The sequence below is a fragment of the Quercus lobata genome, chromosome 9, assembly GCF_001633185.2.
Source record: "Quercus lobata isolate SW786 chromosome 9, ValleyOak3.0 Primary Assembly, whole genome shotgun sequence".
NCBI classification, from domain to species: Eukaryota; Viridiplantae; Streptophyta; class Magnoliopsida; order Fagales; family Fagaceae; genus Quercus; species Quercus lobata.
This window is the reverse complement of record NC_044912.1, coordinates 8,232,753-8,244,814: the sequence shown is the minus strand read 5'-3', so window position 1 is coordinate 8,244,814 and position 12,062 is coordinate 8,232,753. Positions and strand designations below refer to the sequence as shown.

The window sequence follows — 12,062 nt, the reverse complement described above, 5'->3', positions numbered from 1 at the left end:
AACAAAAAAACTTGACTTATTTTATTGATATCTATGATTTATAGTACATGACCTTTTATTCATTTCATTACTAACAAGTAACTAAGTGCTTGAAACTACTAACATTATTCTAACTAATTCTAATCTCTCACATGCTAAGTTGGAATTTGCACTTGCTATAGAATACATGACATTAGTTGCAGCATTTGTGTGATTTTAACTTATCTTCTAGGTCTTATAACTTCCATCACTTGCTCTTATCAACAGTTATTCAGCTGACCATAATCGCAGCACTCAGCTTAGGCTCTTAAACACGTCACAGCAGCTACAATGCTCAAGCTGGAAATCCGACGCCCTCCATTGCCATAAGATACTATAATTCCACATTAGGAAAATTGATATGATGCCCAACAACAACAGTTTCTGTAAAGGATAACCGGACAACTTTCATTAGTAAATGTTGTCTGATCAAATAAATATGTTATATCACATTGAATATATCAGACAAAATAGCATATCATAAAATGATACTACACAACTTCTAAGTAAAACAAACACTTTTTGTTTGAAAGGAATAGGAGAAGATTCATCCCAACATGGGAGACATGGAAATGGTCAAATTCATTCCCATTCACTTCCTAAGCTCAAACTTTCAAATTAGTAAAACCATTCCCATGAAAAGAGTAAGTGCCAATCCAAATCACGTAGGAAACAAAAAACTGTCTTAGTTCTATCCTTTCTAGAGGAGATATGTGGGGGGGGGGGGGGGGGGTGGTTTGTAGTTTTCTCATTGAGTCCAAATTTTTTCAATTAGTTGTAGAGGAAGGGGGTCGTTATTTCTTGTTACGGATTTTTGAGAGGGGCAAATTCGTTATGAGATCAGTTTTCATGGGCAAGAATTCAGCACAATGGCTAATGTTTAACATTGAACACCTTGTTGTTGGGGAGAGTTTCAAATAGTTTTTTACTTTTAGAGAGGGTGACACTGCTTTCACTCTCCAATGGTGTTCCAACTCTTCTAGTCAGTTCTTGTTGTTGACTGAACTCAAAGCTGGTGGGTCTAGGAGGTCAATTATTATACTGGAAGGCAAAGAGAGATATGGTTGGAGGTTTTTTGGTCTAGAACTAAGGAAATTGTTGAACCCTTCTCAATATGCAGTGGGTGGAAATGGTCTTCCTAAATTCATTCCTCAGGTGCGGAAGTATAACCTGAAGGATCAAAACTATAGAACTTTTGCTGAAGTTGTGCAAGGCTTTCATGGAAGAACAGAGGATAGAAAGCAACTGAAACAACTAGGACTCACAGTCAAGGGGAAGTTAACACAGTTAGGAGAGGAGAAAAAGGAGGTGAATCTGAGACTTACAGGTGCAAAAGTGGGGGAAATTCCAGTGGACAAGTCTGAAAAGATGGAGGTGGTGGGAGGGGTTAGGAGGGAGCAACGGTTGAATGAGGTGGCAGAGGTGGGTAAGCAAAAGCTGGCAGATACTAGGTTACATTTCCCAAGCTTTTTGAATTCAAAAGCTGATGAAAAGGGGAAGAAGTGTGATTTTAGGAGATCTTGCTGGTCAGGGAGAAGTCTTGTCGTAGAGGTTGATGTGAAAGGGAGGAGACGGGTCTCTTGGGTTAGAAAGAAAGGGGGAGCTTCAAAGATCAGAGGGGAAGCACATGAAGAGGAATGGGAATGCATTTCAGATGCTTCTAAGGCCCTTAAATGGGTTCCACAGGGAACCAAACAGGCTGTAGTTAAGCCAGTTTTGGGCCTTGGAACAAGCCTAGTGCTGATTGACTCAGTTTTGGGTAATTTTTATTCGGGCCCAAGCTTATTTGAAGTGGGTGAGAGCTCTCTGGCTGGGGAAGGAATTTCAGCCCAAGTTCTATCGTCGATAGAGGCATGCCCCAAGGCTCGTCATCAATCTCTTGAGCCAGGAGTGTCGGACCGGTGCGCTAAGCCTCTGGTGGAGGCCGACAACCCTTTCTTCGCCGGAACTAGCTCCGATGAACTCTTGGTGCCACCGGGAAAGACCGTTGGTCTCTTCACTGCCGGTACTTGGTCCGTTGAGTCTCCGATGCAGCTGGTGAAGGCCGACGGTCCTTTCTCTGCCGGAACCAGCTCTGACGAGCTTTTGTTGCCACCGGGAAAGGCCGGTGACCCTTGCACCGCCGGTTCTTGTTCCGTTGAGCCTCCGATTCCTCTGATTAAGGCTGGCGGCCCCTCCTACGACGGAATTAGCTCCGATGTGCCCACGGTGCCACTGGGTAAGTCAGATATGGTGCCATTGAGGTCATCGGTAGAAAGCATTTTATCCAATTTCTTTTTGAGCTTATCGCGGGCTGGGCTTGTGGTTTTGAGTGATAATGTTGGGGTTGAAGGTGGCTAGGACAGTTGTGCCAACTTCAAGCCGAAAGCTGCCCTTGAACTTAAGCAACCCAGTTTAGCAGTGTCACCCACAAAGGCTTTGTGCGTTGTCTTTATGAATTTGAAAATTCTTTCTTGGAATGTTAGGGGTCTGAATGACTGTCGGAAACGTTTGATAGTGAAAAATTTATTGCGTGAATGGAAGTGTGATGTAATCTACCTTTAAGAAACTAAGCTTGCTGGCCTGGATAGACGGTTGGTAGCTTATGGAGTTGTCCTTTTATGGATTGGGTGGCTTTAGATGCTGTCCAGACGGTTGGTGGGGTTTTGATGATGTGGGATAGGAGGGTTTTAGAGAGGTCGGAGTTTTTGGTGGGTTCTTTCTTTGTGTCTGTTCGGTGGCGTGGGGTGGGGGACGGTTTCACTTGGGCGTGTTTGGGGGTTTATGGCCCAATTGATAACAATGAGAGGGGTCTAATATGGGACGAGTTGGTTGGTGTTCAGCATTACTGGAACGTCCTTTGGTGTTGCATCGGGGATTTTAATATTGTTCGTTTCCCTAGTGAAGATTGGGTAATTCTCGTCTTACTCCGGCCATGGAACTCTTTTCGGAGTTCATTGGGGATCTTAATCTGATAGACTTGCCTCTGGAGGGAGGGAGATATACTTGGTCTAGCGAGTCAGATCAACCTTCGATGTCTAGGATAGACAGAGTTTTGGTGTCTCATGATTGGGAGGAGCATTTTCCGGATGTGACCCAACGGATTTTACCTCGCCCTGTTTCAGACCATTTCCCAATTCTAGTGGAGGTAGGGGGAATGGCGAGGGGTAAAAGTCCGTTTAGGTTTGAGAATATGTGGCTAAAGACGGATGGGTTTACTGATAGAGTTCATTCTTGGTGGAATCGACATTCTTTCTCTGCTACTCCTAGTTTTGTGTTTGCCAAAAAGCTGAAGGCTTTGAAAGAAGATATCGTTCAGTGGAATCGTTTGGAGTTTGGTCATGTTGGGCGCAAAAAGTCACAATTATTAGAGGCTTTGAAATCCTTTGATGCCAAGGAAGGGGAATTTGGCCTTTCTGATGCTGAGTCTTGTGAGAGAGATGTGGTGAGAACTGAAGTAAAGAATCTTCTCTCTTTGGAAGAAATCTCATGGAGACAGAAATCAAGGATGTTATGGATTAAGGAAGGAGATAATAATACTAAATTTTTCCATAGGATGGCTAATTCCCGTAGAAGGTTTAATAATCTGAGTATTTTGGAGGTGGATGGGGTGATTTATGAGGAGGAATCCGAGGTGGCTGCCCAGGGTAGTAAATTTTTATAAAAATTTGTATCAGGAATCAGAGGAATGGAGGCCTTTTGTGGAAGGTTTGGAGTTTGATCAGATAGATGGGTCGGAGAGGGGTTGGCTTGAAGGAGGTTTGAGAAGGAGGAGATTCTTCTAGCTGTTAACGAGTTGGCTGGAGATAAAGCTCCAGGTCCAGACGGTTTCTTTATGGCCTTTTTCCACCATTGTTGGAGAGTGGTGGAAAGGGATGTCCTAGCAGTTTTTAAGGAGTTCTATCAACATAGTAAGTTTGAGAAATCTTTAAATGCTACCTTTATAGCTCTAATTCCTAAGAAGAATGATGCTTCCAATATTCGAGATTTCAAGCCTATTAGCTTGGTGGGGAGCTTGTACAAGATCTTGTCTAAGGTTTTGGCGAACCGTTTGAAACTGGTCTTAGATCAATTGATTTCTGAGTCTCAGAATAGTTTTGTGGGAGGAAGACAGATTCTTGACTCAGTTCTTATTGCCAATGAGTGTGTTGATAGTCGAGTGAAGAGTAAGATCTCGGGGGTTATTTGTAAGCTAGACATTGAGAAAGCTTACGATCACGTGAATTGGGAGGCTCTTCTAAATCTTTTGAAGAGAATGGGCTTCGGGGAGAAGTGGTGTAGATGGATTCGCACTTGTATCTCAACGGTCCAGTTTTCTATTTTGATTAATGGGGCTCCAGCTGATTTTTTTGGGAGCACGAGGAGTCTAAGACAAGGGGATCCGCTATCTCCAATGTTGTTTTTAGTCATGATGGAGGTCTTAAGTAGGATGTTGAAAAGAGTTGAAGGTGCTGGCTTGATCAGGGGTTTCAAGGCTGATGGAAGACGGGGTGAAGGGGAATGTGTCTCGCATCTTCTATTTGCGGATGATACTATTTTGTTCTGTGATGTGGAAGTGGAGCAGATCCTTCATGTGCGGATGCTTCTCCTTTGTTTTCAGGTTGTGACAGGTTTGAAGGTTAATGTCCTGAAGAGTGAGATGGTTCCAATAGGGGAGGTTAATAATATTCATGCCTTGGCAGAGATTCTGGGTTGTCGGATTGGGTCCTTGCCTATGACCTATCTTGGTATGCCGTTGGGGGCTTCCCATAAGTCCCCTTCTATTTGGAATCCTATCTTGGAGAAGATTAATCAGAGGTTGGCCGGGTGGAAGAAGTTGTATTTGTCAAAAGGTGGAAGATTGACGCTGCTCAAGAGTACGCTTTCCAGCCTTCCTACTTACTATTTATCTCTTTTCACCATCCCGTCGCATGTGGCTAATAAAATTGAGAAGATTCAGAGGGACTTCCTGTGGGGGGAGTCGAAGGTTCATTTGGTGGGGTGGGATAAGGTGTGTGCTCCTAAGGCAAATGGTGGCTTGGGTATTAGGAAATTAACTTCCTTTAATAAAGCCTTACTAGGAAAGTGGTTATGGCGGTTTGGGGTTGAGGAGACTCGTCTTTGGAGGAGGGTTGTAGCTTTGAAGTTTGGGGAAGAGTGGGGGGGTTGGTCTTCCAAGCTGGGTAGGGGTGTTCATGGGTGTGGTTTATGGAGAAGCATCCAAAAAGGTTGGGAGGTTTTTAGCAAGTTTATCCGGTTTGAGGTAGGGGTGGGGGATAGAGTGAAGTTTTGGATAGATCAGTGGTGTGGGGACTCACCATTCCATCTATCCTTTCCGGTAGTGTATGGGATTGCTACTAATAGAGAGGCTTATGTGGCCTCGTCTCTCGAAAGATTGGAGACCGAGGCTTGGAGAAGCTGGAAGGTTCTTTTACTTAGGGATCCTAATGATTGGGAGATGGGAGATGTGGATGAATTTCTTCATACCTTGGGTTCTTATTTACCTCATTCTGAGCAAGGAGACCTCATGATTTGGAAATTGTCGAAGAAGGGGGATTTCGACATTCGCTCATTTTATGACAAGCTTCGAAGTCCCTTGCCTTTTACTTTTCCTTGGAAAGGTATTTGGAAGGTTAAGGCCCCTACACACGTCTCTTTCTTTGTTTGGACTGCAGCTTGGGAGAAGATTCTTACAGGGGACATTTTGCGGTGTAGAGGCTTTGATCTGGTTGACTGGTGTATTATGTGTCGTTGAAATGGGGAGATGGTGAATCATTTGCTTCTCCATTGTGAAAAAGCTTATAAGTTGTGGAGCTTGATTTTCAGATCTTTTGGGATTTCATGGGTCTTGCCAAGATCGGTTGCAGAAACGCTCTTTAGTTGGTGGAACTGGTTTGGAAAGCACTCTTCTAGCATTTGGAATTTAGCTCCGTTGTGCCTAATGTGGTGTATTTGGAGGGAGCAGAATTGGCAAACTTTTGAGGACAGGGACAAATCCGATGACCAGTTGCTTGCTTATTTTTGTGGTTCTCTCTTTGATTGGTCTAGGGCTTGGGGACTTACCTCTAGTGATTCTCTCCCTTTGTTCCTTTGCTCTCTCCTTTGTAATTAGTTCTTTGTTGTTCTCTATTTGTTTTCTTGTTCTCTTTTCTTTCTTCTGTTTGTTTCTTTCTCTGTATTTTCTATTCTGCCTCTGTTTTCATGAGGTAGCCTTTTGAATATACTTCTTTCTTACTTATCAAAAAAAAAAAAAAAAAAGGAAACAAAAATAATAATATCTCTTTCTCAACTTACTACATATTTCAATATCTATTTTTTTATAACAAAATTTCTTATTCAAAAAATAGAAACATCATAGCCCAAGTACACAATAAGTGTTAGAGGGTAGCTAATAAAATCATTTAGAAGTACAAAAGTCCAAAAATTTCAGCATATGAGAACAAGAATGAATAATTAAGGCAAACATTCAATCTTATATAGAACATAATAAAAACAATTTCAACTCCAAAGGAGACCCCTTTTAGTCTATATAATTCACAAAAGAATTGCACCCCAACTATCATACAATGATGTCTACCAGAACCTGTTCTCCAATACTCTCAACATATCTAAGAGACTTTTAGGCATAACTCAATGTATGCTGAATAAAGAAAACGTCAGTGACTATAGATTATGTGCATAGTGGCAATGAAGGAGCATATGGACAATACCTGCCACTATTTCCTCCATTGCCACCAGTCCAATAATCCATCATCTCTTTGTTTTCATAGTCTCTATTTACTTCAACTCTCTATTTTCACTAAAGCAATTGCATTACTATTCCAGTTCCACCACCAATGGCAAACTAAACCAACAAAAATAAAAAGAAAGTAGAACACAAAGTACCAAAATTATTATAAGGGATGGATCAAAATCTAAAAATTTCAAGTAAACTCGCACATATTGCAAACTTAGATGCATCTAAAAGAAACAAACTTTAAAATGCATAGTTGGAAAAAGCAATTATGCCCAAAGGACAGTGGCGACTCGAGGAAATTTTGTCAGGTTATTCCTCAACAAGCATAAATTACACAATTTAATAAAAAGAAAATTTTATATATTGATAACAACAACAATCAAAAAACATGCAAATACATAAAATTTACAATTGCCTTCTACGAGTTTTCATATTTTGAAATCGTTGCTTGATAGTCTCATTATCAATGCTACAAGCTACATCTTTTTCAATATACACAATCAAGCAATCATTCATCCACTGATCTCTCATTCGATTGCGCAATTCATTCTTTATATATTTCATTGTTAAAAAACTTCTCTCTATTGTTGCAGTAGCAATTGGAAGGGTTAAAGCTAACTTCACAAGCAAATAAACTAAGGGATAAGTCTCATGCTTCCTTGTGCTCACTAACTTTTTAGCAAGTTCACTAACTCCTTGAAGCTCTAAAAAGAAGTTGTTGCTACGCATATCAAAAATGTAATTCTGTAGTTGAGAGTCAAGTGCCAAAATATCTGTCCCAAGAAAATCAGAGGGATAGAACTTAGCTAGACGTATTAACTTTTCCTTATCGAAAGCCACAAATGAATTACTTAGATTCAAGCAAGCCATACAATGTAGCAAATCGGTATTCGCCTAAAAAAAATGGTTGTTAAGCTCTTGAAGTTGCATATCTATGACTGTGTAGAATAGCTCAACACGATAATGATGTAAATTTGTATTTTGTTGAGTGTTGCGTCATGGCCTCCGACTAACTACAAATATTTCATCCATGTTCAAGATAGAAATATCATGTGTGGTACAAAATGAAGACACTTCAATCAATAAAGATTTCCATTCATCATCTCTCATCACTTGCAATTGTTGCTTAGACACTTTAACAAGATCCATAGCATTTACTATATCTTGATTTTTTTTTTTTTTTTTTTGCAATGCTATTGACAACTCATTTGTGATCCCTAAAATGTTTTTCATCAAGTGTAGAGTAAAGGCAAATTCAAAAGATAGAATTGATCTCATAATAGATCGAGCTACAACTTTTTGGTCGGAGAGGCCATCTTTTTCAATAATCTCAAGTACATCAACAACAGCAGAGAACATCAAAATCAAGTTGAGAATAGTCCCATAATATGATCCTCAACGTTATCACCAGGGCATTTAAGATTTGTCTCTTGATTCAAACCTTGCCCACTTCTACGTACACCATTCTTTAAATCTTCTTTAATTTTGGCAAATTGTGCATCTTGAAGAGCATCTCGTCTCTTACAAGAGCCTCCAACAACAGTTACTAAATTACTAATCACATAAAAAAATTTAGCAATGTTAATGTGATTTTTAGCAACGGCAACAAGTGTCAATTGAAGTTGATGAGCAAAACAATGGACATCAAATGCTGACTTATTCTCTTTCAAAATTAAAGTTTTTAGACCATTGATATCACCTTGCATATTACTAGCCCCGTCATAACCTTGCCCACGTAGGATTGACAAACTCAAATTATGTTCACAAAGTAAACATTCAATAGCACATTTGAGTGACAAAGCAATGGTACTTGCAACATGTACAATACCAAGGAACCGCTCTATAATAATTCCTTTTTTATTCACATAAAGAAGAACGAGGGACATTTGTTCTTTCACTGAGATATCATGTGACTTATCAACTAATATTGAAAAGAACCCATTGTCAAGATCCTTGATGATGGCTTTGGATGTTTCACGTGCAATTGCATTCACAATGTCTTTTTGAATATCCGAGTAGGTAAGCTTGCAATTTTTCGGAGCTGTTTGCAACACTTCATTGATGGATTCATTGTGATCCCCCAAAAATTGCAGAAGCTGAAGAAAATTTCCTTTATCACTTGAACCTTGAGATTCATCGTGACCATGAAAAGCTAATCCCCAGCATAAAAGGAATCTTATGCAATCAACTATTGCATTTAATTGAACCCAACAATCAAGTTTATCTTTATTTGATTGCTTAACCAAAACACTTTGAATGTGTTGCTTTTCCTTTAGTAGATCTTCACTCTTCTTGACAACTTGGTTATGAGCACTATTAACTCCTTCAACATGGGAATCTAACTTCGCAAGCTGATTCCAAAGTTTGAATCCTTTCGTTACAAAAGTCTCACCTCCTCCTTGCTTACCAACATCTTGCCGCCCAAATAGGTAGCAATAAAAACAAAATGCCGCATCCTTGTCTATACTATATTCCAACCACTTTCTATTTACATACCATTTGGATCTAAATCGACGGGGCTTTTCAGAAAAATATGATACAAGGTAATCCTGAAGAACAGGTTGACAAGGGCCTTTTGTTAAATAATGTCTTCTTATTTCATCATGATTATTAGGATGATAAGATGATATCTTTTGTTGTAGCCCAGGACCTGAAGGAAGATTTTCTAAGTTAAAGTCAACACAAATTCGCTTAGAAGATGAAGATGAATCTTGCACAGGAAATGAATCTTGAACAGGAGATGAATCTTGCATAGGAGATGAATCTTGGGTACGTAGTTTTCTTATCAAATATTTGTCCATAATTCTAGCAAAAGAATAAGCAATAAACTACAAGTTCATTTGAAATATTAATAAAATTATTAATTATTTTTGTTTAGTTGTTTCATTAATTCTTTTGTCTTTTATAAACTATAATTTGTTATATTGTTATTTCATTAATTTTAAAATTATTAATTATTATTTAGCCTAACATAATTTAAGTTATTTTTCTTTTATAATGTATTGGTTAATTATATAGCTTTAATTATTGTTGTTTAACATAATAATAAACTATATTGCTTTAATTTGTTTGTCATTAATTATACTGCTTTAATTTGTTATATTGTTTAGCCTTTTAGCACATTACACTAAAAGAGCCGGACATTACACATCCCATGTGTAGCACAATAATTAAAGTAGTGTAATGTGTAGCACATTATATTGCTTTAATTATTGTTTACCCGGCCCCATGTGCCCATCAGCCCATCTACCCCCCACCCCACTCAACAGACAAGCACAAGCCTCATGCCTGATGCCTCAATCACAATAGTCAATAGCCTGCCAATCAAAAAATTTCACAATCACAAATCACAATACACATTACACTAAAAGACAATTAATATCTCACCAATACCAACACACACTGACCAACACCAACGGATAAGATAAAGCCAAATTCAAAAAGACAAAAAACAGGCAAAAAGAAAAATATAAATAAAGCTCATACATTTGGCTAGCCAATCACAGAGAGAGAGAGAGAGAGAGAGAGAGAGAGAGAGAGAGAGAGAGAGAGGGAGTTACTGAGTTAGACTAGAATAAAGAGACTAAGAGAGAGACATTCATTAATTTAGTTTTCATTTCAGACTTTCAGTGAGATAAAGAGGGAAAGACTAAGAGACTGAGAGTGAGAGGGAAAAAGAGAGAGAAATACCTTGAGGGAGGGAGCACCGAGCACCGGAGCAGAGTGATCTATGATCTACAATCTGTGATGAGGGGCGAACGACGAGCGACGACGACGAAGGGCGAGCAAGCGAGCAACGACGACGACGAGAAGCGAGCTACGGTGACGACGAGTGAGTATTGGGGTTTTTTTGGTTTGGTTTTGGTACAAAGGCTTTGTATTGGGTTTATTTATTTTATTTTATTTTTATTTTTTGATAAACACAGTATTAGAGTTTGTTTTACTTTCGCTCTATAGAGACTGTATTGGGGTTTGGTTTTCTTTGCTTTCTCTACCAGCAACGTGATCGTGGGTATGGTGGGTTTGATTTCTGATTCTCTTGTGTTGGACTTTTTTTTTTTTGAGAATCCATGGGTGGGTTAGCTCTGTTGGGCTTGCCGTGGGCTTGGCTCTATTACAAATTTTTTTTTTTTGCTTGAAAGTTGAACAGATATATTTTGGCTTTGCTCTGTTACATTTTTTTTTTTTTTTAATTTGAGGGTGTTCCTAATACAGCTTAAATATAATTTTTTTTTTAATAATTTTTTTCAGGTCTGGGTGTTCTTGGAACACCCTAAGCTGTACGTGGCGTCGCCACTGATATCAAAGTTCAAGAGCTAATTGGCTCACTTCAAACATATGAGCTGTCTCTACCTTCACAAAGAAATAGCAAATCTCTTACTCTAAAGACGATCAATGAGAGGGTGGAAGCTCACAACTCATCGGATGAGGATGAGATCGAGAAAGATGTGGCATATCTTGTGAAGAATTTCTGAAAATTCTTGAAGTTCAAGAAGAATGGAAAATTTGAGAAGGGAAAATTCCCAAGTTTCGAAAAGGAGAAAAAGGACTTCAAGAGGAAAGATGGGAAGGAGTCTCAATCCTCTCAAGGAATCACGTGCTTTGAATGCAACAGACATGGACATCTTAAGAAAGAGTGTTCCAATTATTTGAGAGGGAAGGGCAAGGTGTATGCCACTACTCTTAGTGATTCATACTCTTCTAATTCAGATTCAGATGAAAGCTATGATGGAGATGGAAATTTCTCTGCATTCATGACCATTGCTCCTGTGGAATCTTCAGATGATTTGAGTGTGCTAGTGGAAGAGCTTGGTGAATAGACTGGATTGGAGTCAATGAGGATAGTGGAGGAATTTAATGATGAGGAAGATGAAAGAATAGTGTGACTGCAAGAGACCAACAATTCCCTCTTTGAGAAGACCGATGAATATGCAAAAGTGGCTAAAGCAGCCATTAAGAAAATGAAGAGAGCAGAGCAAGACTACAAGAGTCTTTTAGTCCGATACAAGGAGACTAAGTGTGAAGTCGAGACACTGAATGGAGAGCTGACTGAAGCCTACTCAAAGATAAAATTTCTTGAGCTAGAGGTAATTCAAGCCAATGCAAAAGTAGAGCGGGTCTCCTCCAAAAAGCTTGATGAAGTGCTTGCTCATCAAAAACCTTTCTCCGACAAAAGCGGATTGGGATACACCGGAGAGAGCAGTTCAAGTGTCAAAGTGTCCAAGGATATGAAGTTTGTGAAAGCCAAAGAACTAATGGTGGAAATCACTACTGTTGAGAAAGTGAAGGCGGAGAAGAAGCGGAATGTGACTGACCAATGGTTTTTGACTAAGCCTCCTAACCAATCAGT

General features: G+C 39.4%; 1 protein-coding gene across 1 annotated transcript; it reads left to right on the top strand.

The window, feature by feature from the left end:
• Positions 1 to 2,932: 2,932 nt before the first annotated feature.
• Positions 2,933 to 11,532, top strand: LOC115961149. The gene is made up of 4 exons (XM_031080179.1): positions 2,933 to 3,631; positions 3,675 to 3,756; positions 3,816 to 5,704; positions 11,200 to 11,532. Exons 1-4 carry the CDS (start codon positions 2,933 to 2,935, stop codon positions 11,530 to 11,532), a joined length of 3,003 nt encoding a protein of 1,000 aa, XP_030936039.1.
• The last annotated feature ends 530 nt before the right edge of the window (positions 11,533 to 12,062 follow it).